This window comes from Balaenoptera ricei, chromosome 11 (assembly GCF_028023285.1).
Source record: "Balaenoptera ricei isolate mBalRic1 chromosome 11, mBalRic1.hap2, whole genome shotgun sequence".
Taxonomy (NCBI): domain Eukaryota; kingdom Metazoa; phylum Chordata; class Mammalia; order Artiodactyla; family Balaenopteridae; genus Balaenoptera; species Balaenoptera ricei.
In genome coordinates, this window is record NC_082649.1 from 106,241,233 (window position 1) to 106,268,974 (window position 27,742).

Consider the following 27,742-nt stretch of genomic DNA (forward strand, 5'->3'; position numbering starts at 1 on the left):
GCGTCTGCCTACCTGTGGCACAGGCCACAACGGGCCTGTCTCCAGGCGGGGCCCCCTTCCCCGTCAGCCCCTGCGAGGGGCCAGGTGCTGTCTGTGCCTACCTGGGCCGCAGCCTGGCCCTCTCCCCGGACGCTGCCCTGCGTGGGCGGGAGGCGTCCTAGGCTCAGCGTGGCTGCCTCCCCGGCTGAGGGGGGCGGGTCCTGCCTCACCAGCTCGCTGCCCAGGTGGCCCCCACCCCCGGCTCCGCCTCCTTGGCAGCGTCAACCGGCAAGCCTGCCCGCGCCCCAGCTTGCAAGAGCCTGGCCCACGGGTGCAGAGAGCAGGCCTGCCGGGCGGGAAAGGGCTCACGGGGCCTCAGAGCAGCCCTGCAGCGGCCCCATCAGTCACCCGGGGAGGGCGGGCAGGATGCAGCCGCAGGGCCCCTCCACGGGCTGGGCTCCTCCACGGGCGGGACCCACGGCTTCAACGTCCTGGGCGGGCTGGAGGGACGCACACGACACACGTACCCCCCCGCCCCCATCATCCCTGATCTGAAAACAGGCTAATCGTGGGCCTGGGCCGTGAGTGGGTGAAACGAGCTGGCGGGGCTGGGGGCGCTGGGTCCCCCCCCCAGGGCAGCCGCCGGTCACCGCCTGCACCTGCCCCATCCCCTCAGTGCCTTCACCACAGCCGCCAGGCCCGCGCACAGCAGGCTGCAAACACCAATAATTAGTCTGATAACAGGTAATTACTGCAGGAAAATATTTAAAGGCCCGCTCCATTATCATCCCTAACCTAAAATTATCCACTTCAGGGCTCCGGGCTTTTGATAAGTTTTCCTTTCTCCCTCTTAAGAATTTTTCTAAACGCGCTTCTCATGTTCCACGGGACTCCCCCAAAACCCAGGGCAGAGCGGCTGTGCCCGCCCCTCAGACCCAGGCCCCACCCACCACCCTGCCCTCCCGCTCCGGGGTAGCCTGCCCGTCTCCATGGTAACCTTCTCCGCCTCCAGGTTTCCATAGCGATCACCCTAGCCCAGCTCTCCACAGCCCTCCAGCTTCCCAGGCGATGGGAGGGGGCACCAGCCATCTGAACCAACCACCACAAGGGGAAGGCAGCCTGTGCCTGGGGTCCCCGCTCCCCGTCCGTCCACACCCCGTACCAGGAGAAGGAGCAGGGCCGGCCGCCGACAGACACAGCCACGTCGCTGCCTGCATTCAGGTGGCTACCCTCGATGCCGATCCAGGTGCCCCCCGAAAGGGGCCCTCGGGCAGGACTCACTCGGTAGAAGGTCGGCGTCTAGGGGGAGAAGGGACCTGCTGGAGCTCCAGGGAAGCGCCCGCATCTCCAGCCAGGCCCAAGCCTGCGCTCACTGGGTGTGAGACGTCGCCCACAGGCGGGGCCCACGGCGCACGGGGGCCCCGGCGGCGACGGGGGAGGGGGCGGGGGCCCATCACTTGAGGCTGCCCGTGGCCCGGGCCAGCCCCCCAAGCGAGCCCTCAGGGCCCCCGTGGCGGCGGGAGCAGAGGGCCAGGCGGGCGGGCTTACCACAAAGGTGAAGCGCTTGGGCGACAGGGCGCGGTAGTGGGGGGAGCAGTCCCGCACGCACACCTCCACCAGGGCGTCGTGGGCCCGTACCGCGCTGGCGTCCCCGATCTCGCAGACGATCCTGCGGGCACGGGGGGGGCCTCAGCAGCTGTGGGCACCAGGCCCCGCCGGCTCCCCCCGCCCCGCCGGCCACACTCACTGCTCAGCGCTGATGTACTCGCTCTCCACGGGGCTGCACAGCACCTTGCCCACGCGCACGCCCAACCGCACGTCCTCAAAGCGCAGCCCCAGGTTCTCGCCCGTGATGGTGAGCCGCGTGCCTCCCTGCCGCGGGCCCGTCTCAGGGGACAGCTGCGGAGGCAGAGGCTGGGACGCGGGCCGGGCGTTCGGAGCACCCCCGACGCCCCCCAGGCCCGGGAGCCCTGCCCACCTTGAGGACCTTGGGGTCGGCGCAGCGGCTGCTGCCGTGGCGGGCGTGCATCCAGGCAGCGGGCGAGTCCGCGGGGCAGTGGGGGCGCAGGGAACAGCGGCGCTCGGCCACGCACCAGCCGCACTCGAAGCGAGGGTCGGCCTTGAGGCAGAGACCGCAGCTCTCCCGCAGGGCCGGGCACTTGTACAGGTGGGCTGCAGGGAGGGGGTGGGCGTCAGCGGCCACCCTCGGCCCCGCCCCCCAGCCGCCCCACCCAGCCGCCCCGCCCAGCTTACCCTGGATGTTCTGCGGGTTGTCGATGACGAAGTGGCCGTTCCACACCACGGACAGGTTCACGGGCAGGTCACTGACGTCGTTGCCCTCGTAGGAGTACTGCGGCAGCAGGAGGAGCCGTCAGGCCACACGGCCCGAGCCCGGGCCGCTCCTCAGGGCCTGTGTGTCCCTCGTGGCCACCTGCGGGACCGGCCGCTGGGGGCCCGGGCTCAGCAGGGCGGGGTCTGGGGGCCAATCTGGAGGCAGACTCCCCACGGCGCTGCCCGCCTGTGGAGGCGGCTAAGCGTCTGCTGCCCCACCCGGGTCCCCCTCTGCACAAGCACAGCCACGGCCCCCAACCTCCAGCAGCTACGGGGGCACAGCCTCCAGGGTGAGCCCCCGCCAGGAAACCAGGACTCCCCGCACCCCTTGGACACATGTCAGGGTTGCTCTGTGAACCTCGGCTTCGTCTCCAAACGGGCTCAACGAGCCCCCCTCCGGGACTGCCCTGAGGTGCGAGACATGTGTCCCCTGTGCCCTGGCAGCCCCGACCCCAGGCTGGGCTAGGCTCAGGGACTCAGCCCTCCCCGGACGCCCAGCTGTGTCCCACTTTCTGCAGTTGAAGACCTGCGCTCCACCCCAGGGCGATTCATCATCGTCTTATCTGCAGGAACGTAATTGGATCCTATCAAACTCCCTGACGCTCTCTTCTCCCTTCACACAAGAGCTGCAAGAAAGATAAATGTGGGCCTGGGGGGGCGGGGGTGCAGGGACAGAGGTGACAGGCTCGGGGATGGGGGAGAAACCGAGAGACAGCTGGCCTCAGGGATGCGTAGAAAGGAGGGAGAGGGTGCAGGCAGCCAGGCCAGGGGAGCCGGAGCGAGACGCAGGTGGAGGGTGGAGCCGAGAGGAGGCAGGAGGACCGGACAGGCAGGCAGGCTCGGGGAGCCTGGGGCCCGGCTGAGTGGCCGACCTGGGCTGGGAGACTGTGCTGACCGCTGGACCCCAGCCCCCCCTGCCAGGACAGAGCTGGTGGGCCAAGGGTCCACCACCTCTGCAATGGACCCTGACCTCCGACCTTATGCCCCTCCGCAGGGTTCTGGGGGCCTTGCCAACGGCCCAGAGGTACCCACTCCCCACTCAGGGCCTTGGCTAGCCCGGGAAGCCCACTGCTCTCCTGAACAGATGGGCAGACCGAGGCCTGCTGGCAGTCACGGGGCGAGCCGGGGGAGCGAGACACAGCCGGCCTCAGGACCACCCACTGGCCCTCTCCCCTCGCCCACCAGGAGGTTCTGGCCCTGCAAAGACCACCGTCCCTAATCCGTGGGACGAGTTAGATCTGAGGCTCCGAAGGTGGCTGCCTGTTGGCACGTCTGGGTCGTGGGAACGCACTGGCCACCACGCACGGCTTCTGTGTCCGGACACAGGACGCCTTCAAGGGGCCGGTGCTGTCACCCTGACCTCGGCCCCCAGGGACACGCCCCCACGCCCTCAACCCCAGCCCCCTCACCCAGGTCCCCAAGACGGCACGCAAAGCCACGTCTGAGACACGCTCCCTCCAAATGCTGGCGTGGCTCCTGCAGCCTGCTCACCCGGGCCCAGCTGAGAGGCTGGCAGGGCCTGGGAGCCCGAGGTGCCCCCCGAACAGGGCGTGGCAGACCTGACTACGTGCAGCCCTTTTGCTAAAGCAGAAACACGGCGCTCGGGGTCCTGGCGGCCCCGCCCGCGCCGAGTGGACCCACCGAGGAGTTCTGGCACTGCAGGCTGGAGCTGTTGAAGCGCAGGGCGGCAACGCGGGCCGGGCCCCCCGGGAGGTGGAACAGGCACTCATAGCCCCGCTGGCCCGACTGCGGCTGCGGCAGGTTCCGGGCGGCCAGGGTGATGGGCTTCACCACACCCACCGGCACGTAGATCTGGGTGGAGGGCAGGATCTGCGGGCAGTCCTGGGGGACAAGGCTTCAGCTGAGCCGGGGTGGAGGCTGGCGGGCGGGCTGCGAGGAGCCCGAGCTCCTCCAAGACAAGCGCCCCGCGCCCATTTTACACACCGGCAGACTGAGGACGTCGATGACAGCCAGCCGGGCCCGGGTTCCGGGCTGCACACTGTGACCTGGGCAGGCCTGCCCCGGGGGCCCGAGTGCCCTGCCCCGGGGTCCTAGGACCCCACCAGAGGGGCCCCATCTGGCAGCAGCCGAGAGGCCCCTGAGGCAGAAGCAGGAGCAAGTTCTCAGCTGGGGGCCCGGGGAGTAGGTAAAAATAGCCAGAGCGAGCAGAAAAACAGCCCGGCCCCCAGGACCAGCGTTTCAGCAACACTAACTGATGCAATGGCCTGGCTTCCCTTGCAGCAGGGCTGCGGCGACCGTGGAGGAGCCGGCCCGCGGGAACCCCGCGAAAGGTGCTTTAAATAGAGACACTGAAAACAGACTGCAATCCCCACGCCCCATGCAGCTCCCGAGGCACCACGGGCCGGCTCTGCAGAGGTTTCTGGGGCCCCTGGGGGCACTGGGGGGGGCACAGCTAGCAGGGCAGGGCTGGCAGGCTGACTACGGACCGCCGGGTCTGCGGTTGCCCTGACGGCCACCTGCTCACGGGGCACTGACCGGCATGTGGGCTGCGTTTGGGGCTCAGGCTGCAGCCCTGCGGGAGCTGCTGGTGTGCACGGTGGCCACCTGAAAGGGCGCCCGTGCCAGTCCCCAGCCCAGGGACGCCCCCGCTGCCCCTCCACATCCCTCAGCAGCCCCAGCTCGTCCTGGCCACCAGGTCCCACTCCCACTGTCCCTCGACCTCACACCTTCCCTCTCCACCGACACCAGCTCTGCTGCCGGGAGGCCAGCACCGCTGTCTGTCCCCCTGTGGGTCTCGGGGTGCAGGCTCCACGCCCCCGTCAGGCCACAGCCTCCCTGTGGCTGGGCCTCGGCACCTCATGACCCCAGCCATGGACGGGCGCCATCGGGCCTGGCCCCAACCCCCTTGAGTGGCCTGAGACCAGGCTGAGCCAGAGGCAGCCGGGAGCTGATAAGCAGCGTGGACGCAGAGGCTCCGCCGTCCAAGGAATTCGGGGCCTATGAGTGAATGAGGGACCACGACTCCGTTTTCATAACTCAAGTTAGGTTCCCCTAACCTAGAACCCCTCCGCTCACACACATCAGGGACGTGTCTGGAAGACTGACCTCCACTCCGCTCGCAGGGGCACCGGCCTCAGGCCCAGAGCCTCCTGGTGACAAGGTTGCCGGGGGAGCACACGACCCTGATCCTGGGGAGGCCGGGTCTGGGCGCAGGCCACCTCCCAGGGCTGCTCCACGTGGGACCCCTGCCGGGCCACCCCGTCCCCACCATGCTCTGGTGGCCCCCCCAGGTGAAGCCAACCGGGCAGACGCGGGAGCACAGGGACCCCGTCCCACCCCGGGCGGGAAGCAGGGAAACGCTGGGACTGGGGCCCTGCGGCCTGAGCACGAGCTGGGGAGGGGTCGCCCCGAGAACCAGACGTGAACCAGGGATGGGGGGACTGTGGCAACGTCACACTCCTTAGGAACATCCCCACGCAACCTGGGATTGGCTGAGGAGGGACCGTCCGTGAAGTCCATTCCCAGACAGCCCCCCTTGACCCCCACCAGCCCCCCAGCCCCGCCTGGCTCAGGCGAGCTCCCGAGCAGGGTCTACCCCTGCTTCTCCCTGTCCCGGCCGACGCCCATGCCAGCCCTCCCCGAGCGCCCCGCCGGGCGGCCTGCTCCGCTGGAACAGTTCGGATGGGCAGAGAGCTCAGAGACGGCCAGTGAAGACCAGGCCCCCACCTCACACGTCCATTCTGCTGCCACCCCCAGCTGGCTCAGCCCCCCAGCTTCCTGCTGCCCCCACCCCTTACCCCACCCCATATCCCACCCCAAGGACCCCTGGGCCAGCTCCTCAAGCAGGCCGCACACCTGGGAAGCCCACCTGCCCACCGCATGTCCCCGCCCGCTCTTGGCCCGCCCCCGCCACTGCCGTCTTGTCCTGTGTATCGTCACCGTCACCGGGGAGTGGAAGAACCAAAGCCCGAGGGAATGGGGCGGGGCAGCCAGGGCAGGTTCTGTGACGGGGCCCCGTGCCTGCGGCATCCTCCAGCCCCAGGCAAGTGCGGCCCAGATGCAGCCCCCAAGCACCCCGTGGCTGGTGGGACTCACACCCTCCTACCCCATCCAGCCAACAGATGTGGTATCCACCGCAGAGGCAAGGCCTGGCATCAGGTCCTGGCTCCACACCTGAAGGCTGGATGCGGGGAGCCCTGCCCCCACCCCCTGCCTGGCAGGCCCGGGTCAGTCCGGCCTGGTGCTCAGCCCCACTGCTCACGATAAAGTCAGCGCCTTGCTCGGCTCCAAAACAACTACTACCTGATGGCTACTGATGACCACGCAGCCCTGCAAGCGACTCCAGGAATGACCCGCCGCCTGCACCTCGCCCAGCCAGTTCCGTCCATGTGGACCCAGCCAGACACGCTCCCAGCTAGTTCCGGGCGCACTGGGAGGACGGTCCCTGCCCTCATGGTCCCCGGACGTGCCCTGGGTCTGAGGTCCCCAAGCCAACGCCACTGGCTGAGGTCCCCAGGCCGATACAGCCCCGGAAGGCGTCCCCCTATACCTTCCGGCCAGCATCCCCACCACCCCCAGGCGGCACCCAACTCCTCCACACCTCCGAACCCAGCCCCCAGGATGCCTTACCTCGGACACGTTGACGCGGCCCTCCAGGAAGGCACAGTCGGCAGCGTTGTGTGTGCACACGTGGCGGTACTTGCACCAGTGGCAGGGGAAGGAGCCGCTGACGCAGGACAGGCAGCTGCAGGCAGAGGGCGGGGGGTGAGGCCGCAGCCTGGGCGCCCACCTCGCTGCCGATCACGGAGCCGCCCCAGGGCCTTTGCACAGGCTGCTCCTCACTGCTCGGAGCTGGTTTGCTTCTGCCCGCCGGGGCTCCCCTCCCTCCTCCCTCCATTGCCTGACAGGCCGACAGAACCTCTCAGAGACGCACACGTGTAAAGCCGGCGCCAGGCCACGCGTGACCATCAGCACTGGAAACGCATTAGTGCGGCTGAGAAGCGCGTTTTAAAATCCACCTTGTTCTAATACGCTAAGATTTAAATGTAGGTGGTGAGTGGCGGCTGCAGGCTGGACGGCCGTGGGAGACGTCACCTCCCCGACCAGAAAGCAGGCTCGCCTGGCAAGGGCCTGATTCGTTCCAACGTGTCTCCAGGGCCTGGACGGGCCGCACAGCCCACGCCTCACCTCACCGTCCCTGTAGCTCCACGTAACCCACCGCCCTGCCTCTACAGAGACCCTCGACCCCTCCAAGCCTCTGGAGCACAGCCCCTGCCCCAAAGATTCCAGCCCGCCCAGCATGGGGAGGCTGGACCCCGGTGCCAACAACACCCAGGCCCACAGTGGGCGCCCCACGAACAGCCAGGAGGGCGTCAGCCTGCAAGTCGGTCGACAAACGAAGACACGATTGAAAAATTAAGCGACTCAGCTCGAGGCGGACCCCCTCCAGGCCCAGTGCTCTGGACCCCGTGGGACGAGCAGGGGGCCCTCAGCTCCTCCGGTTCTTCCTCTGAGGCTGGCGTGCTCGCAGAAGACCAGAGGCCCGGGGAGAGCGCCCACGCCCGGCTGTCCGTGCCCCAGGGGCTGCCCGACCCAGAGGGGACCCGGACCCCTCCTGCCCCAGAGCAGCAGGCATCCAGCTCCCTGCCTTGCTCTGGTGCCCGCGGCCCACTCCCCACACGAGGGGAATCAGCACACGTCACACCCCAGCTGCCGCTCCCGCCACCCGGCCTCAGGCCTCCCCCTTGAGGCCCTGTCCTGGCTCCTGCGACCCGACCAAGCTCTGCCCCGCGGGACGCTGTGCAGGAGAGCAGAGACACTCACGACTGGTGGACGCTGCAGTTGTAGAAGACGAAGTCCACGGACGCAAACTTCTTGCCCGTCTCCTTGGACTTCAGGTAGAGCTTGACCACCCGCTGGTCTCCTGTACCAGCAGCACAGGTTCCGTCACCAGGGCCTCGGGGCCGCCGAACCCAGGAGCCCCGCGCAGAAAAAGACCTCGCCGAGGACCCTCCCAACGGCCAAGGGCACCGCCCCCGCCCCCCACCCCCCACCCTGCAGCCCTGCAGTGCCTTCCCCTGACGCCCTCCGTGGTCACCACGGGACACCCACCCACTGTCCCTGTGACCGTCCACCCCCGACAGGAGGCCCCCGCGCTGCCCAGGCTGGCCCACTCGGCCTCACCTTGGCCCCGCGTGATGGGCGCCACCTCCCGCGCAGAGGGGGAGCGGCAGTGAATCCGGCCATCCTCCAGGACGCCCTCGGACTCCGTGAAGTCCTCGAAGGAGCAGTTGACGCCGGCCGAGAGGTCGGGCACATTCCAGGCCTGCAGCACGAGCTGGGCGGCAGGGGGACAGGGTGACCGGCCCATCCCCCTGTGCCCCCGCGCCGCCCCGTCCCGTCCCCAGCGGCCGCGCTCACCGGAACCTGAGACGTGGTCACGGACACGTTGCGGGGCTGCACGGTCAGCTGTACGCACTGCAGCAGGTCCGCGGCGAAGCGCTGGGGCTCGGCCGCCCGCTCGCAGGCGTCCCGGCGGGAGCAGCTGCGGGCAGAGGCGTGGGGCGGGCTCGGACGGGAGGCCAGCGGAGCCCCTGGCCCACCCTGCACCCCGTCCGGACCCGGGAAGCTGGGCTCCTGTCACTCGGCGGGTCACGGGAGCCGGGCCCCCAGGCTCCCAGTGAGGCCGCCGGGCCCCCTGTCACCCCCACGGCCTGTGCGGACTCACGTGCTGTGCAGGACACACCAGCCGCAGTGGGGGTCCCGTGACCCCAGGCACAGCTCACACGACGTGTACTGCACACAGCTCTCCACGGGCACCCGAGTCACCTGCAGGAGGGACCTCTGCGTCAGGTCCTCTCGGACCCGTCCCCGCGCCCCACACACCAGGGAGCCCCCGTCTCAGGCCTTCCTCCTGCTTCGTCTCTCCAAGGGCCAGTCCTGGGTGACCCTGACCCGGCCGAGCCAGGCCAAGCAGGCCGGGCCGGTCTCCAGGGAGCGCGTCGGTGTGGGCGACAGCTCTGGCCAGTCCCTCTCGCTCTGCTGCACCCCGAGCTTCCCAGGGGAGCCGTGGGCACTCCAGCCCCAATCCTGAGCCCAGAAGCAGGCAGGGCGCCACTTACCCCAACCTCGCCGGCTTGGCCCGAGACACAGAGCGACCAAGTAACCCGACAGCGGGAAGGGGCAAAGGGGAAGGGAGCCACCAGGACAGCAGGGAGGCCCAGCCCCACCTGCACCCCTCCGGCTGCCACGGGGTCACCAGGTGGAGCAGAAGGGCAGAGGCCGGCTCCAAGCAGGCTGGACCAGAAACATGGTACGTGACCTTGACAAGCTGGCCGGGCCAGAGCCCGGGAACTCGGGGGCCCCAACGGACACCCCAACCCCCCAACATCACTACCCTGAAAACGCTCTCGTTGAGCATCTGCTCCCGTGGGTGTGCAGTCGTCCAGGGACCGGGGGCAGTTCCAGACCCCGCCGGGGCAACCCTGGAGGCTGGCTGGACAGGGAGGGCCCCGCCCAGCTCCCCGGGGCACCCACCTGCTTTTCCGTCATGGCGTACAGGTACTGGCGGTCGGGGCTGAGGACCAGGTCACGCAGGATGGGGCTGCCCTCTTGGGCCACCACGCTCTCGTAGGCCAGGGCCGGCCGGCCGCCGGGGTTCGCCAGGTCCACCAGGATCTGCAGCAGCGAGACCCACGTGGTGCTGCCCCAGTGCCTTCCAGCCGCTGCCCACTCCCAGCCCAGGTGTGGGGTCGGGAGCCCCCCCAGCCACCCTCCCAGCCCTTGAAGAATAAGGCCGAGCCCCCCCCCACCGCCACGCCCAGGAGCCGGTGCAGGACCAACCGTGGCCGGCAGGCTGGTCCCGGCCCAGCCCCTTCGCCAGGCGTGGGGGTCTCTGGGGGCTGGAGAAAACCACAGCCCGCCACCCACCACCCGTCACGAGCTGCACAGCCACATCCAGGGCAGAGGCGGCAGGAGCCCGGGCGGCCTTCCCTGGGGCCAGGCTGGGCGTCCCCATCGCCGAGGAAGGGCTATTTGTGCAGAGGGGAGGGGGAACGAGGGGCAGCGGGCCCGCAGGGGTGTCCAGTGCAGCCGAGAAGAGAGACCAGGAACCTCCCAAGTGGGAGGCAGTGGGAGCCGGGTCCGAGAGAGGGGGCACCCCCAGCACGAAGGCGGGAGGGGGGGGCGGATGTCGCACGCATAAGGAAATACACTGTCTACGTCCCGAACACGCTAGGGCTCACTCAGCCAGCTCTCGCCCGCTGCGCTCGACGCTGCAAGTATTTTTAGTTGCTTTTACCAAACAAACGTATTTAATTAACAGCGAGAGAGCCGAGGGGCTTTCCAGAGACGGGACACGTGGGGCGGCCGGCTCAGCCCGCAGGCAGGCTCCCGGGGCCGCCGGCCCACCTCCACCTTGGCCCAGCGCCCCTCCTTGGCACCTCACGCTGACTGGACAGGGCAGGGCAGGCCTGACCGGCCAGGCGAACACCCCTAGCTCGGGCCAGCTCCATGGCGGCTGGGAGAGGGCGGCTGGCCGGGGAGGCCACGGGGAAGGGGGAGGGGAGGGCCGCATTCCTGAGCGCCCGCGGCCACCCCCCCACTTCCGCTCAGCTGCCGCCCCGCCGGGCAGGCAGGCTTAAGTCAAACCAGACCCGGAAGAGCCGAGTCCGGCGCCTGCCGGCAGGGGAGGCAGCCAGCACTGGGCCGAGAGGGAGGAGGGGGGCAGGGGGCGCGCAGCAGCCCAGCCTCAGCCCCCGCGGGTAGGGTCTGGAGGGGACCCCAGCCTGCACCCCCAAACCCCAGAGCCTACTGCCCTGCTCTCACAGGGAGCTGACTGGGCCCTGGCCACGGAGGCCAGGAGGCCGGGAGGCTGGCCTCTGCACCCGCACCGCCTGGGCCCAAGCCCTGCTCAGGCGCGTCCCCGCTGTGGGGCCTCTGCTTCAGGGTCCCCCACACACCCCGGGCGACGGGCGCCTCCCCCCACACCAGAGCCACTCCGGGGACTAAATGACCCAGCAGAGGGTGCCCGGGGGGCCAGGCCCCGAGGCAACCCCCAAAACCCAAGGGCCGGCCACAGAGGCGCAGCAAGGCCAGGCTGGACCGCAGCCAGGGAGCAGGGGGCTGGACGGCCGGCGGGCAGGGCAGGGCACCAGTGGGGACCCAGAGCTCCAGAGCCATATCAACACAAATGGGCCAAATCAGGGTCCTCTACACCTCTTCCCTGCAGGCGCCTCCACCCGCTGCAGCCCCCCTGGAGCCCAGACCTGACACTGCCGGCCCCTGGGACTCCTGGGACCACCACACCCCTGGCCCTCGTGCAGGGGGCGCTGAACTGGGACACTGCCGGGCCCCAGGCTCTCCCACCCAGACCCCCAGGGCCCGACCCCTCCCCGCTCAGGGCCGAGGGCGCGGGCTGGGGCATGGACGTCGCGTCAGGGGTGCCCCCACCCCCCCGCAGGGGACAAGGGAGACAGTTCAGGGAAGGCGGGCACCTAGGGGAAGGCACAGTCCCGGGCAAGGTGGGGGGGCGGCCAGCCCGTCTCCAGAGCGCCCCCGCCCCCAGGCCCGCCAAGCGCCGCGACTCGACAGGCGGCTCCCAACAGCTGCGGCAGGAGTGTGCTCGTCCAGCTGTCCATCGCCACGCGCCCATGTACCCCCCCTGCCCTGCACTGGGCGGCCCCAGCCCTTAAACCCGCAAGGCTCCCCCGTTTCCGGAGGGCACGGAGCAAGGGGGGGCCGGGGAGGCACGGCCCACAGGCCAGTGGGAGGACACGCCCCACTCCGTGCGCCGTGCAGCCCCGTCCAGGCTCCGCAGGAGCCCCGCACGCACACGAGACACACGGGCTTCCGGCCAGTCCTCGGGACACACCTGCCGCGGAGCCTGGTTTTCGGGCTGCAGAGCCCAGGCAGCACCGAGGTAAACGAAGGCCCACAAGGACCTGCCAGAGAAACCCCGGGCTCCAGACCGCCCGCTGCAGCTGGGGATGCAGAGTCTGCTCCTAAAGTGGGAGGAGGGATGCGGCAGGCCACCAGGAGGGCACTCCGGGGAGAAGGGGCGTGCAGGGCGGGTACGGGGCCCAGCAGCTGGCAGGACAGCGGGACACACACCACCGGCAGCGCACGTGCTGACGCCACACCCCTGCCCACAGCTGTCACTCGAGGGCCACCCACCTGGGGCGGCCCACCCCGGACTCCTCGTCCCCTGGTGTCCTCCCTGACCTCCAGCTGTCACCGCTGCGCTCTGCAAACCTTCCCCCGAAGACCACCAGAACTCTCCACTACCAGCTGAGAGCCCTCCTTCCCCAAACCCAGCTCGGTCCCTCTGGCTTGAGCGGAGCCGTCCAGCTGCCCTGGCACGCGTGCCAGGCTGCACCAGGCCCAGAAACCCACCCAGCCCGGCTCTGACCCAGACCCTTGGCCCCTGCTCACTTCTCCACCGGGGTCGTCCCTATCCCTCTGTACAAGGGGGAGTCCCCTGGATTCTGAGCTGAGGCACAAGGGCTGTCAGTGCCCCCACGAAGGGTTTGGGCCCCAGCAGCCTCTGGGAGCCAGGGCCAGGCAAGACGCTGACCACGGGCTGTGCACCTACTGCCACCACGGGCCCACCGCACCCCACAGACAGGCCAGGGAATGGGTTCACCTCGGCATCCCCAGGCCAGCAGGACCCTGGGGCCCAGGGCCCAACAGATAGGAAGTCCTGCACAGGGACCCCTGCCCAGGGCCAAGGGGAGGGGGCCCCTGGCCCTGGAGGCCCCAGCCCTAGGCTGGGCCAGCTGGCTGACCCATACCCATCACCGCGAAGCCCTGGCCAACGGCTGAGGGCAGGCAGCTGACGGCCCGGCCAGGTCAGCTGTCTGTCCAGCCCAGAGCCAACAAAGGGTCCATTCTCCGGGCCGAGGGCGGGTGTGGGCACCAGGGAGGATGTCTGGGCCGTCCAGGCTGCATGCCAAGGCCGGCACGCGCCCTAGCCCCCGGAGGCAGGGGGCTGCCCAGCTTGGCCCCTTCCGGGAAGGGCAAGTTCCCTGTCCTGCCCACCCCAAGACAGCAGCCCCCGTGTCTATCTGCAAAGTGGGGCTGCCCTGGCTGAGCAAGACTCCTGGTCTCCGGATGGGGATGGGGGTGGGGAGTAGGACAGGCCCTTGGGTCGGGGAACAGGCAGAGAACGGGCAGCGGCCAGCAGGCCACCACGGTGCTGGGACTTCACAGGCACCCCCTCCTCCTGTAGATGCAGCGGCCAAACCTGTTCCCAGCCCCCAGGAGGCAGGGTGGTCCAGGGAGGGGCTACCAGGGACGGGAGCCCCTGCCAGCCCCTCCTTCCCGGACAGGGCTGAGGCCCCCCGATGGGCCCAGCTCCCAGACCCCTCCCCACCCCCTCACAGGCCACCACAGCATCCCCCCTTCTCTGACTGGGGGCAGGTTCCAGGCCCCTTCCTGGGTCCGTTCTCAGAAAGGCCATGAGGAATTTGATACTGGAAAAGCAATTAGCAATTTCCTCTTGGCAGTAATTAAGTAATTAAAACATGATTTGCAGGAGGCCTGATGGTTGTAATTGGGCCAGATACACCTGGTAAGGTTGGGGCATGGGGACCCAGGAATCTCATCTTTCCTATTCTCAACCCTCAACACGCAGACAGGAGAGCAGGAACCAACCAACGCAAGCAGTGGTCCTCCCTGACCCTGTTTCCTCATTTGCCCACAGACACCCCACTCACAGAACTGTGAGAATTAAGAAACTCACAGCTCCTAAAAGCGGAGAGGCCAGCCTAATCGGGAGCTGCTTGGAGGTGGGCCCCCAAGGCTGAGCCCTGCCAGGGGGAGGAGGTGACAGCTGTCCTGGGGAATCTGTCCCACTGCTTATGGAGGCTGCAGAAAGTTGGGCCAGGAGGCAGCTGCGATCGTACAGCCTTCCATCACACGGCAGTGACACGGCCTGGGTGCCGCCACGGCTTGAGACTCAAGTGGCGCCAAGGCCGGCCACGGATGCTGCAGCAGGCAGCAGTGACCACCCGGCCAGATGTCCCTGCCTCAAACCCAAGACCCACCTACCCACTCTACCCCCTCTGCACCAGCAGCTGACGCAGCCCCTCCACTTTCCCAAAACCACCACTGCCCTCCAGCTCCGTCCCCAGGCCTGAGCTCTGCAGCCTCTGATGACCACCGCAGGGTCACCAGTGATGTGTCCACCACACACAGAATAAGCCCCCAACCCCCTCCAGCACTGCTCTGTCCCCAGCAGTGCTAGGGCACCTCTGAGCTGTGCCCTATTGTTCCCACCCCCCCCCAGAACACCCTTCCCGCGCACTCCACAGTTCCTTGGCCTATTCCGGCCTCCGTACCCATCTCCTGGGCTGCCAGGGGCTCCCACTCCCCACGGCAGATGGGTCCTGGAGGGCAGAGCCCTGTCTGCCCAGGGGGCAGGGGTCCTGCACTTTGTGGGCGGTAACCTTGGGCCCTGTGAGGCCACCCCCACCAGGCTGGCCCTGAGCCTGGGCACTCGGGGGACCGGGCACAGAAAGGCCACTGCCGGCCTGCACCCGAGGACATCATTCTTTCCAAAGGTGCCCCGGTGCTGACGCTGGGCCTAAGCCTGACCAGCCAGACCCCGCAGGGAGGTGGACCTGGGGCAAGACCCCTGTGGGCAACCCCGCTGGCCGCCACTGCATGTGCCCTGGTGCAACACTGGCTCTGGGGTGACGGCTGAGGTGGGTCGGACAGACCCACAGGGTGACCAGCAGGTCCCTGTGCCCGCTGGCTCAGCCCGCCACAGCCAGCCACCCTCGAGAGCCAGAGAGACGACATCACGTCCCCCAGGACACAGCAACATCCGGGGCACTGTGCGACGCCACCCGCAGGTTCCGGGAACCCCCGCCCTGGGTGGGCAGGGGCAGTGCACCCACGGGGCCCCACGGGCACAGCAGCTGAGACACGCAGGAAGCAGGCGGCTGAAGCCCCTCCACTCCCCACCGACAACTCCTCGGGCAGGGAGCACCGCAGGGACCCAACACCGTCCACGAGCAGGGCTGCGTGGTGACCGCTGACCCACCCCCCCGCCGGGCGCTGGAAACGGCAACACAGACAGAAACAACGTCACGTCTGCCCAGAAGGAGGGGACGTCGTCAAGAGTGTCTGGAGCACAGGACGCCCCCACGGCACGGGACTGACCGCACAGCACAGGTGAGTCTCGCAGGGTGCTGAGCGGAGGAAGACGGACGACGTGCTGGGGGACTCGGGCCACAGCCAGGCCCAGGGACGGATGGTCAGGCCTTGAGGGGACCCACGGGAAGGGCAGCGCCCGAGTAGGCGCCCGCCGTGCTCTCCTGTGACACTTCCCGGGCCAGGCGCTTTCCTGAGGGTGAGTAACCTTCAGAGTGGATGCCAGTGGCAGGCCAGCCTCACGCAGGACACTGGATACCACCCTGCCCCCACCCCCAGAGGCCACGTGCACACGCTCGGGGCTTGAGTCTCAGCACCGCGACACACAGGCCACTGGAGGGCAAGCTGCTAGAAATCAGCGCGTCCTCCAGACACACGAGACGAGCCCCACGGGGGTGCAGGCAGCAGGCCGGGGGTGGGGCCCAGCCAGCTCCCACCAGCATCTCTCAAGACGTCAGCGTCCCCAGCGCCACGGGGCCTCCCCCACCCACCTCCCGCACAGGCCTGGGCTTTGGGGAGCAGGGGTCTCCACTGATGCACCAAGCAGGAGCAGGGACCCTGAGGACAGGCCGCCCTGACCACCCTGATGCAGAGACCTACCCACAGCCACTCGACTTCCAGGGCCTCTGAGTTTCAGAATCCTGGGGAGGGCGGAGGGGGGGGCTGTGAAGGGAGGGGCTGCCATCTTTCAGAGGCAGCTTCTAGAGACCAAGATCTCTGGAGGGTAACGGACGTTCCCATCCCGGCAACCCAGGCCCAGAGCGCTGCACTCGGCAGGCACACAGAGCACTGGTGCCCGAGGGGCCGGTGGCCAGGCCACCCCAGGCCCACTCTGGGGACAGAGCACTGAGACCGCAGCCCATGGTCTCTCCTCCCTATGGGATCACCGCACAGGCAGCAGTGTGAACCCACTGGTGGGCCCAGCCCGGGAGTCCAGCTGCGCTGCCCCGGGGCCCACCCCGAGGCCCGGCGCCCCGTGGGCACCCCCGCCGCTCAGGCTGGCCCACAATGCTTTCTTAAGATGTAGATTAGCTGCCAACACTTAACAATCAAGAGACATCACACAAAACACAGATTTTCAGGTTCTCTCGAAAAACCGGCTACTCAGGGGGACGGGGCCGTGTTCCTGCCTGGTATGGCCACCAAGCGGCAGGGCCAGCTGTGTCCCCAGAGCAGTCTGGCCCTGCAGCAGTGGCAGGACAACTGCCCTCACCAGGCCCATGCCGCCAGCTGGGGAGTGGCAGGGCAGGCACCCTGGCAGGAGACCACAGCCTGTGCTCCAACCCCCCACTCCCCCGCGGGCACCCAAGGACCCGGAGGCCACCGGGCAGGGGAGGCACAGGAGGGGACAGGCAGGGCGGAGGTCTGGGGGTGTCAGCACAGGAGCATGACGGCCTCTGTTGGGGTCGGAGGGGCAGGTGGCGGGCAGGGCCTCTGGGGAAGGGCAGAGGACTCAGGGGGCACCCCAGCCAGCCCTCAGCAGCTCAAGTTGGCAGCTCTTAAATTAATCAGCTACAATTTTACACAACACCGTTCGGAGATGGCCCAGAGCCAGCCACGTCCCTAGGGCTGCCCAGTCGCTTTTTAAAGCCCGGGAAAGACCGGACGTGGGGAGGATGGGGTGTGTCAGCGCAGCGGGCCTGTCCCTGGGCCAAAGGTGCGGGCGAGCCCTCAGGCCCAGGCTCCCGCTCGGGGCAGACAGAGGACACGAGACAGGGAGCCAGGGCTCGCGGCTCACGTGGTGGGGCCAGGCCCGGGCAGGAAGGGCCTGGATTTAAACCCCGGAGACAGAGCCGAGGGCCCAGCCCGCCCCAGGCCCGGAGGAGACAGCCAGGCAGGCCAGCAGGGAGGGGGCACCGTGCCGGCTGGAGCGCCCCCTGCCCTGGCCCCGGCCCCTGGACCACAGCCGCACCCACCCCCGGGCTGGGTCAGGATGACATGAGAGGGACGAGGCAGGGGCGGGAATTCTGCTGCCGAAGGCCAGGCCCGGCCGGGGAGACGTGGGCGCCAGCAGGGAGCAGCGTCCTTCAAGCGGGCCAAGGCCAGAGGCCTTGCCTGGGGACCTCAGGAGGTCCAGGAACCGGCGGGCCAAGGGGACGGGAGCCCAGGCCTAGGGGCAGGGAGGGGACACCCCTCCCCCCGGCCCTCACACTGCCCCAGGCCCCAGAGCGGGACAGAGAGGCCCAGAGAGAAGAGGGCTGGGCCACCCACGAGACCTGGTGCCCAGGCCGCAGACCGTCCCCCGCCCCACGGGGCAGGGGCGCGCAGCGAGGAGGGGTGTGGGGGGCCGGTCTGGGGGCAAGGGGCCAGAACCTGAAGCCAGCACAGCCCCTGGGTGTGGCCGACCCCACACACCCGAAAAAGGGTGCCGTCCACTCACGCAGTGTGTGGTGCCCAGCTGGATGCACCGGGGTGGATGGTACCCTGGTAGGCAGGTGCGGGGGAGGCGCAGAGGGACGAGGGGACCTCAGCTGTGGCTTCCTCACTCCCGAAGCAGCCTTTTCTCACAGGAGAGCCCAGGCCACCCCCGCGGTCCACTCTCGGGGCCTCAGTTTCCCCTCGGTGGGACCGGGGCAGGGAGCGAGACCGGCAGGCGGCAGGGGGAGTCCGCGCTGGACTAACTAGTCCTTCCCCTGGCCTCACAGGGAGGCTGGCTACTGTGGGACAAGACGGTGCCGGGCCAGCTGCCCGCCAGCCCACCAGCCATCAGGAGGGCCCCTCCCAGCCCCTGGAGCCCGGCCTTTGGCTTGGTGACAGGCTCTGGGGCCTCGCAGGAAGGTCTCCAAGTGCTTCACCCGCAGCCAAACCCCACGGGGGCTCTTGCTGCAGTGGGGCAGGCCCCGCCAGGCACAGCCCACCAGCGCACACACACGGGGGTCCACGGCCCCTCTCCTCTGCTCCCCCAGCCCTGGGGCAGCAGCAGCGAGCTGTGAGCTGGGTGAGGCCCCACCCCTAGCAAGGGAGAGTGCCCTTCACCCAGGGCGCAGGCAGGATCCGACACCAGGGCCAGGACGGGGGGCACAGGGGCTGGCCCGGAGGGTGGCAGGGGCCAGAGCTGGGCTGCCACCACCCCAGAGGCCCCCAGGCACTGTGAGCAGAACTCCGCGGCACCCGGCCCGGGGGGCCCTCAGCCAGCACGGCCCCCACTGCCCAAAGCCCTTGCTTCAGGCTTATTTCACAGGTGGGAAAGCTGAGGCTGGGGGCAGGGCCCTTCCCAGAGGCCACAGAGCCAGCCGGTGGTGGGACGTGATTCCCAAGGCACCCAGCATGGCAGGGACAGGAGACACCCCGCCCCGCAAGCTCTGGGAGCAGGCAAGGCTCTCGCTGGCCCCGGGCCCAGGCCCCACCCCCGGGGCGCACGCCGGCTGGGGAGCTGTGTCAGCAGTGGCCTCGGCACGGCTGTTATTTCATGCACCGGGCCCCGCCCCTGCGCTGATCCTCGGGGCTCCCAGGCACCCCCACCCCGCTGCGCCCCAGGAACTTCCTCCACAGCAGGCCAGCCCTCCCCTGGCCTGGTCCCTACCCACCCACCAGGTCGCGGCTGAGCCTCGGGGGGCTGCTGCCCCAGGAAGCCCGCCCCTGCCCAGCTCAGCACCGGCTCCGCTCAGCCCAGCACCTGCCAGCGGGGATGGAGACCTGGAAGCACGGGACCGGCCCCGCCCCAGGGGCCCACGGAGGGGCCCAGGAGCTGACCTCCACTCCAGAGCACCCCAACAGTGGCGCTTCAGCGGGGGCAGGGCGCGCCCCTTGCCCTGCCCTCGGCCTTGCCGTCTCCCTGCAGGATGGCGCCTCCCTCCAGGGCAGAGCGCTGCCTCAGCAGACACCGGATCCGCGAGGGGAGGGGGCCCCACAGGCCTGCCCCGCCCCTGCCGCCCACACCCGTGGGGAGCAGGGCCAGCAGCTCCGGCGTCACCAGGCCCCGACGCCCAGCCAGGGCCTCGGGCCGGACGCGGAAGCAGCCCACAGGGAGCACAAGGGGACGGAGGCAGGCGCTCAGGCCCGGCCCCTGAGCCCCTGGAGGTCACCGGGCCTGGCACGGGGGAGCCCCCGCCCCGTCCACCAGCACACAGAGCGAGGCAGCTCACGCTCTGCCAGCCCAGGCTGACCTTGCGGATGCGGCCGCTGCGTGTGCCCACGAACACCACGGTGCGGCCCCGGTAGTCGTAGGCGGCCACAGCGGTCAGGCCGTCGTCCTTGTCCACGAACAGGGGCGTCCCCTCGATGGTGACCGTGCCGCCCAGCGGCTGGTTGAAGTCCTGCCCGCAGAAGTCGTCGTCGATCTGGAGAGGCTGCGGGAGCGGAGGAGGGTCGGGGGTGAGGCCAGGCGCCTTGGGCCCTGGGGGGCGGCGCGGCCAGCACCGGCCGGCTCCCCTCACCAGGCTGGGGCGGGGTCTCAGGGGCCGCTCTCCAAGGCCTGCACAGGCCACATGTGGGGCAGCGGCCTGGGGGCAGCCTGTACAGACCTTGGTGGGGGGTCAGGGATTCCTGGACCCACTTGACAGATGGGGAAACTGAGGCCCTGGAAGCCACTCGAGGCCCAGGAGCAGGCGCCGGGGGTGGGCACCTCTCACACCCACCAGGCACAGGCCCTGCATCCACCGCTGAGGGGGGAGCAGGCAAGAGGCAGCCTTGGGTGTGGGCAGGGAGGGGCCAGGCCTGCTGCACAGTGAGGCCGCACAGGCGGTGGCCAGGGACCGGTGGGGCACTAGGACGGCTTATTCAAGACAGAACACAGCGTTACACCTAAAAGGCAAAGGGAGGGGCCGGCTGAGAGGAGACGACTACGGTCAGAGAGGAAACAATCGATAGCGTGAGGTTCCGGAGAAGGGCCTGGGAGGGCAAGGCAGACGCCGGGGGCGGGGGGAGGGGGTCTGGGCGTCTCCGCTGCAGCAGGCTGGGGGTCTGAGGTTTGCAGCGCGCGAGGTCACCGATGCAGAAGGAGCACGGGAGGCGGGGTCAGGGCTGGGCCAGGGGAAGAGGGGCCAGTGGAGATGCCGGGGGCAGTGGGGACCATGCCCAGGCAGGGGGGACCAGCCGTGGCACAGGGCGTGCAGAGCACACAGCGATCTCGGCAAGCGCTGGCCCTCCGAGCCTCGGTCTCTCCACCTGTACAACGGAGACCAAATGCCTTCCTCGAGAGGCCGAGGGGAGGATGGGCGATGCATCAGCCTTGTGCACCTGAGACCGAGGTCTGGAGGGCAGCCCTGCCACGATGGGGCCCCGCCACACACAGCAACAGATGTGAGAAAGAAGGGCCACCCCACCCTGCTCTGAAGACAAACCAGGACGGAAATGGGAAAACTGAGGCCAGAGAGAGGCCGGGCTTTCCCTAGGCCACAAGCAAGTCCCGGGCGGCAGCATCAGAGGGGCTAAGGCCTGGCACTGGAGGTCCTCTACCCAGTGGCCCTGAACAGGTCCCTTACCCTCTCTGAGCCTGGGGTCTTACTCAGAGAAACAATGGGTCCTACTGCCTGGGGGTGTGCAAGAGACACTCCCCAAAAAGCAGCTGGCCCCTAGAGGACCCCGTCAGGGCCTAGAGGTGGGACTGCCGGCTACTGAGCACCCAGCTCCCGGGCATTCAGACCGCTCCCAGGTCAAGTGCACGGCCAGGCGCCCAGGGCAAGAGTCAGAAGAGCCTATCAACAGGACACAGAGAGAAGGAAGACGGTGTCTGCCGTCCACCTGACCCTGGTCTGGCCCCAGCTCGCCCCTTACTGGCCGTGTACCCTGGGCAAGTCACCCCACCCCTGGGCAACCTTGTCTCTTAAATGGAGACAAGATGGGGCCCGCAAGCACCCAGAACAGCACCAGGCGCGTGGTCAGAGGGGCTCCGCCCAATGGCCGCGGGGGCTCGTGGACTCGTGGACACGGTCACGTCACCCCGTCTTCTAATGGGCAGGACAGCCGCAGCCCAGGTGCAGCCCTGACCCTGGAAGACGGGCCGGCAGCGGCCCCCAGCGCAGGGTGGGCGCCACGCGACAAGCGGTGGGCACCTCGCTGCGGGACGGCGGGAAGCTCACCGAGTTGATGCACCCCAGCTCCTTGTTCAGCAGCCAGGGCAGCGAGAGCTTGCCCTCGCCGCGGTAGCACGACTGGATGCGCTCCTTGATCTTCTCCTTGATGGCCCTGAGGGTGAAGAGGCACAGCACCGACTCCCGGGGCGGCTTCACGCGGTTCTTCTGGCCCTGGGCAAACACGGTGAACAGCACCTCCTCGTCCTCGGCCAGGCCCAGCTGGCGGGCCAGGGCGCGGCCAGGCCGACTCAGGTAGGCGTCCTGCACCAGGCGGTACTCCACGCCCGCCTGCTCACAGCCGATGGGGAACTCGACGTAGGAGTAGAACTTGGGGTCGTCCACGCACAGCCGCACGATCTTGGACGTGAAGAAGTGCTCGCCGGCGGCGTCGGGCGAGGTCAGCTGCGTGTCTAGCTGCAGGGTGAGGTAGTAGACGAAGTGCTCGCTGCGGAAGCTGTACACGTAGTAGATGTCAAAGGCCGGGAACTTGGACAGCGTGTCCGAGGGGATCTTCAGCTGCGAGGACACGAACTCGTCCTGGTACACGAAACCGAACATCTCGGCATCCTCCTCGTTGGCCATGAGCCGGCGGCTGGACAGCGTGGGGAAGTACTCGGACTTGCCGTCGATGGGCGTGCCCACGAAGAGCTTGGCCTGCGCCTGGCCAGGAGGCCCGGCGATCAGCACGCCCGCCATGCTGCCCGCCTCGCGCACGCCCGACAGGTAGTGCTCCTTGCGGTGGTGGGGCTCGCCCAGCTTGAAGAGGTCGTCCAGCCGCAGGAACTGGCAGATGCCCTGCGAGGCGCTGCCACAGGCCAGCAGGCGGTTGGCGGCCTGGTCCAGCAGCAGCAGCTTATTGACGTTGTCGGTGCTGCCCAAGCCGTGCGGGCAGGACTGCACGCTGGGTGGTGGGTAGCACTTCTCATTGTCCTCCACGGGGCCCGTCACGTGCGCCCGCAGCAGCGTCAGGTTCCCCGACAGCTTGTAGATGCGGTTCACAGCGCCCACGTACACCTCGCCCGTCTGCTCGTGGACCACCAGGTGGGTGAGGGCCCAGTCACTGGCCGTGAAGGTGCGGAAAGGGGGCTGTGGACCCCCACCCGCCCGCGGCGCGGCCCCCAGCAGCAGCAGCAGCAAAAGCAGTGGCGGCAGCAGCGCCCGTGGGCTCAGATGCGGCAGCAGCATGACGGGCTGCGGCCTCGGGCTGCGGCGCTCAGGTCCTGCAGGGATGCGCTTCACGGGGCCGGGAGCCTCAGCCCTGTGGGGAGAACGGGGGACAAAGTGTGTGAGCGCTAGCAGCCCTCACGTGCCCACACGCACACGTGCCGTCACCGAGCTCCACGCGCCCGTCCTCCGCTGGGACGTCCCAATTCTGGGGCGTGACCTAACTCTCCAGGAAAAGCCCGAGGTGCAGGAAGCGCACCTCCCCACCTGGAACCCTGCAAGCAGCTAAACCAAGCCTAGGACCTGCGGGCAGCACGGGCCACACACGCTCCATCGCTGCCTGGGCCACCGTGGCCGGGTGGAGGAGAAAAATGAACCCAGAACAAGAAAGCGGGTGACAAGGGTTCAGGGTCTAGATCGGGAGCCCCACCAACACCCAAACCTGGAGGCCATCACCCTCTGACTCAAGCCTCCCCACGCCCTAGGGAGCAAGACCCCCAGCCCCAAGCTCCCAAGGCGGGTGACCACCTCTCTGCCTGAGGCCCTGGGCAGTCCTACTCTCAGGGAGACAAGGAAGTTCGGGCGGGGCCGGCAGAAGGCGGGCCAGTCACACTGACCCCAGGGCCGCTCCCTGCTGACCCTGGCCCAGCCCCCAGCCCTGCACCTCCCACCCATCATCCCCACCCCCAGCCCACCGGTGCCCCCACCCTGTGCGTGAGGTCCCCGAATCCTGCCCTGGCCCCACTTCCTCTCGGAAAGTCTCAGCTCCCCGCAGCCCGGAAGCTGGCAGTCGGGCACCAGGTTAAACCTAGACCCCGTTGCTTTGCAGCCATGTGGCCCCGGTGGGGTCACTCCTCTTTGCCAGCCTCGGTCTCCCCATCCGTGCAATGGTCATGACAACAGCTTGTCTCCCGCATGAGGCGGCGTGCCCTCTCAGGGCCAGCAGGGGTCCCGCCCTGGCTCTGCTGGTCACGCCCCCAGACGTGCTTGCTGGGGCCTCACCCCACTCCTGGATGGAAACTGACCACAGCAACGCCGGGTCCCCACTGCAGGCAGGCACTGAGGCATGCTGCACGCACTCTTTGCCCCCAGACAACGCCTCTCGTTTTACAGGTGGGGAAGCCGAGGCCCAAAGGATAGGTGCCTTCTGCCAAGTCCAGGCTGGAAACTGGCCCAGGGCCTGTGGGTCTCTGGGCCCCCACGTCTGCCCCTGCAGCACAGGGCTCCTCTGGCCTCCTGCCCCTCTCCCGGGGTGCTCTTCCCTCCCTGCCCACAGCCCCCGACCTGCTGGCCGAAGGCAGCAGCCGCTCCCTCTCAGTCACCCCGTTTAATTTGTGGCATGGCGCTTGCTAACGGTTTTGTTACGTATTGTTCCCAGATGCTCTCCCCACCAGAGTGGCGGTTCTGCGAGAGCAGGGCCTGGCTCTGTGGTTTCCCACTGAACCCCAGAGGCCGGCCCAGGACCCAGCACTTGTGAATGAAAGAGTGAACGACTGGGTCCTGCAGAGTAGGACCTGCTCCCTCCCTGTGTCCTCACCCCGCACTCACCCTCTGCCACTGAAAACCCACACCTCTGCTCAGGTGGTAGGGAGGGGGGATGCTGAGGCTTAGGAAATGAGGGCCTCTGGCCAGGATCCCGCAGTAAGGGGACAGGGCTGTGCTGCCTGCAGGCCCCCCCAGCAGGCTGTCAGCTGCCTTCCTGCAGATCTCCGCCCAGACACCCCAGGAACTATGGCCGCCAGGGACCTGGCAGGCAGCCCCTGCCCCCAGCTCAGGAGCCCAGGGCAGACCTGGAGCCGGAGAAGGGAAGGGGCTCCTCGGGGTGGCGGCGGGGCCTGGGCTGAGAGCCTGGGAACTCCAAAGAAAACATGAATCACTCACCGTTTATCAGTTCAAAGAAGGCCTGCAATTACCAGGGGCTGGGCTCTCTCCTCCTTTGGGATAATTATACACGTCTTAACTCAATTACGGACCCTACTCTTTATATTAAACAGGAGGAACCCAGCTGAAGCAGCACCATCCAAACTCCAGCCTGGCCAGGGGCCTGCTGCCCCTCCCCCAACAGAGCTGCCCGAAAGGACCAGCCAGGGGCACGCGGCTGCAGCCAGGAAAGGGGGACCCAGGCCTGGGGCTGAGTCCTCGTGACCACCACCTCACAGGGGCCACCGAAGACTCTGGGTGACTTCCCCTACCCGAGAGGAACGGGGCCCGCGGCTCGGATACACCCAAGGTCACGCAGTTAGTTCTGAACACTCCTACAGAGACTTGGACTCCCACAGGCCTCTGGTCTGCCCAGGAGAAAACGCATTCATTCCATGCTGGGCAGGGGGAGGGGAACACCAACAGATGCACGCTCCGGGCTGGGGGGGGCGGGCAGAGCAGCACCAGCACTGGGGTCTGGGGAGGCCCTTCCACCTGCTCTAGAAGGACCAGGCCCCAGAGCTGGGGGGGAGGGGCATCCTGGGCACAGAGGAGCCAGAGCAGAGGCCGGGGGTGGAACCCGCTGGACCACGCAGAGGGTACTGAGAGGGACCGCAGCACCCGGCACAGGAAGCGGGCTGGGCCTGGCCAATCAGAACCAGACCAGGCAGGAGAAGCGGCCTGGTGCTGGGTGTGCCGACTGGAGGTGAGCAGGGCAGGGAGAGGCCAGATGGGCCGGCACAGTGGCCGCCACTCCGGCACCGGACAGGCTCAGCTGTCCAGCAGAGCGTGGAGCGAGCGTCATGCCCTGCTCTCTCCCGGGCCCAGCGGCCACCACCACTCCTCACCCTGAGAAACAAAGGCCCTCAGAGGCCTCTTCACGGAGGGGCAGCCCCAATCTTGCGCCCACCCCCACCCCCGCCACGGGATCTGGATTCTTCTGGGGCACGGACAGGTTGAGGTGTGGGGGACGGAGAAGACACGGCCCTCCTACCCAAAGGTACCTAGTCAGCAACTGGGACCAAGAGCTGCCCCGTCACCCCACCTCCCCCAGCAGAGGCCCCGGGAGGTGGTCCCCAGCCGTCTGCTCCGCTCCAGGCCTGTCCTATGGGACCAGGATCCAGGGCCACTGGAGTCCTGCTCCTCAGAAAAAGTGCCTGCCCTGGGGCTTCCCTGAGGGTCCTCTCCTCCTGACCCCATACTCCACACACACGGACCTTCGGGGGTGCGGGGGAGCTTAAAACACACAAGCCACGACCAGGAGCCAGCAGAGGGCTGTCTGCTTTGTCCAGAGCCCTCCTCCCCTCCCACCCCCAAGCACACACCTCAGCCACACCGGGGCGGGCCAGGCCTCGGCAGAGCTGTCTCCCCTGCCTGAAATGCCCTTCTGGGGCCTCCAGGGCCCCCTCCCAGGCCCACTTGCTGCCCGGCCCTGAAGGGAATCACTGGCTTCCAAGTCCGCCTCTGGCACAGGACCGGGCAGGCTCTGGGCTGCTTAGCGCAGCACCTGGTCTCTCCTGCACACCCCAAACCAGCAGGGCGCCAGGGGACCTGCCTGGGGTGAGCTCCCGAGGGCCCAGGGCCTCCCGAGGGCCGGAGGAGCAAAGGCTGAGCCCACCCCCGCGCAGACCCAGAGAACCGGCCTCAGCTCGGAAGAAGGTGGAGCAGCGCGGACGGCCGCGCTGCCGGAGCCCAGGCTCACGGGCAGAGGCTCGGTCCACGTCCCCCAACACACACCCCTCTTTCTTTCAAGGGGCGTGGCACCAGCACCCCACAGATGAGCCAGGGGCAGCTCCCGGCTCTAGGCGGCCACCGGAGCCCCTCTCGCCCCCTTCCCGGGATCCCCTAGGGTCTGGGAACGGGCGGGGGTCCCCGGAGCCGCAATCCCCTCCCCGAAGCCGCTCGATCGCGCCCCGTCGCCGCCAGCCCCGCCGCCCACCAGGCCCGGGGCCGCGCAGCAGCCCTCGGAGTGGCCGCGGGAAGCGGCTGACCCTGGAGAGGCCCCGCGCGGGGCGGCGAGGAGGCCGGGCGCGCGGCTGGCGCACCGCCCCTCCCAGCCGGCGCGGGCCTGCGGGCCTGGGCGGACCGGCGCCCACTCCGGCCGCGCGGGCCTGCCGGCGCCGGAGATCCAGCGCACTCCGTCGGCCCGGTCCGGCCGCAGAGCCCTCCCGGCGGCGCCGCCGCGAACTTTCTCCCCGCCCGGCCCGGAGGAGGCGGCGCGGCCCCGCGAGCGCGGCGGGCAGGGTCCCATCCCGGCCGGGCGGGGACGCGCAGGCTCGGCGCCGCGGCCGCGCCCGGACACGCGTGAACCGGACCGGAGACGCAGGGACAAGCGGGGCGCGGACACGCGGGGGCGCGGACACGCGCGCCGCCGCCCCCCACGCGACCCCCGCCCGCCCGCCCGCAACCCCGCGGAGGCCGCCCCGCGCCCGGACCCCGGCCCGAGGCCGCCCCACGCCCAGACCACCGTGGGACCCCCGCCGGACCCCCGCCCGCCCCGCCGCGGGGAAAGTTGCACCCCTACTCACGGGCTGCCCCGGGGCGCGCCCGCCGCCGGCCATCGCCGCCCGCCGCCCGCGCCACCGTCCGCCCCGCCCCGCCGCGGGGCCGCCGAAGCCTCGCAGGCCACCCAGGCCGAGGCCGCCGCGCCCGGGATCCACTGCGTGGCCGCCGCCGCTGCCCAGCATGAATGGGGCGCCAGCCGCGCGGATGCGGACCGGCCTCGCTCTCACCGCCCGCGGAGCGTCGCGCGCATGCGCCGCCCGGGCGGGCCGGGCCTGGGCGGAGCCTGCGCGGGGGCGGGGCCTGCGCGGGGCGGGGCTCTCGGAGGCCTCCAGGGGGCGCTCGATCCCCGCCGCCCGCCCTAGCCCACCGCTTGCTTCAAAGGGCATCGCAGCCGCCAGGAGCTGACGGAACCTGGTCCCGATGCGGCCGAGGACGGCGGTCACGGCTCGGGGTCCTCAGGGGGCGGCGGGGCGTGGGGCGCGCGGTCCGGGACGAGGCCGGCGGGCTGGGCGCGGGGCCGGGCGGCGGTGGGACGCGGGGCGGAGAGTGGGTCCGGGGGACGCGGGTCCGAACTCGCCGGGCGGCTGGGCAGACGCGGTCCCCGTGGCCGCGCTCCCGCAGCGGCCCGCGCGCCCCAGAGCCGCCCGAAGGTGAGGCCGCAGGGGCACCTGGCCGAGGGGAGGCGAGGCGGCCGGAGCCATAGAAACAACCAA

General features: G+C 69.2%; 1 protein-coding gene across 2 annotated transcripts in view; it reads right to left on the reverse strand.

Moving 5' to 3' along the window:
* PLXNA1 (plexin A1) overlaps window positions 1-27,089 on the reverse strand; it is a 46,342-nt gene extending 19,253 nt beyond the window's left edge. The window contains exons 1-15 of one of the 2 annotated variants that reach the window (XM_059940540.1): window positions 27,053-27,089; window positions 21,447-22,698; window positions 19,533-19,715; window positions 9,808-9,948; window positions 8,999-9,099; window positions 8,692-8,815; window positions 8,455-8,608; window positions 8,095-8,194; window positions 6,901-7,015; window positions 3,952-4,152; window positions 2,233-2,329; window positions 1,958-2,151; window positions 1,727-1,878; window positions 1,528-1,648; window positions 1,142-1,278 (exon numbers count right to left, since the gene is read on the reverse strand). In XM_059940540.1, the coding sequence (XP_059796523.1) occupies window positions 1,142-1,278; window positions 1,528-1,648; window positions 1,727-1,878; window positions 1,958-2,151; window positions 2,233-2,329; window positions 3,952-4,152; window positions 6,901-7,015; window positions 8,095-8,194; window positions 8,455-8,608; window positions 8,692-8,815; window positions 8,999-9,099; window positions 9,808-9,948; window positions 19,533-19,715; window positions 21,447-22,625 (2,999 nt within the window). In that variant the 5' untranslated portion in view covers window positions 22,626-22,698; window positions 27,053-27,089. Of the gene's footprint in view, window positions 1-1,141; window positions 1,279-1,527; window positions 1,649-1,726; window positions 1,879-1,957; window positions 2,330-3,951; window positions 4,153-6,900; window positions 7,016-8,094; window positions 8,195-8,454; window positions 8,609-8,691; window positions 8,816-8,998; window positions 9,100-9,807; window positions 9,949-19,532; window positions 19,716-21,446; window positions 22,699-27,052 lie in introns of both variants that reach the window. The other variant, XM_059940539.1, reaches the window with a different exon arrangement.
* Window positions 27,090-27,742: the final 653 nt, after the last annotated feature.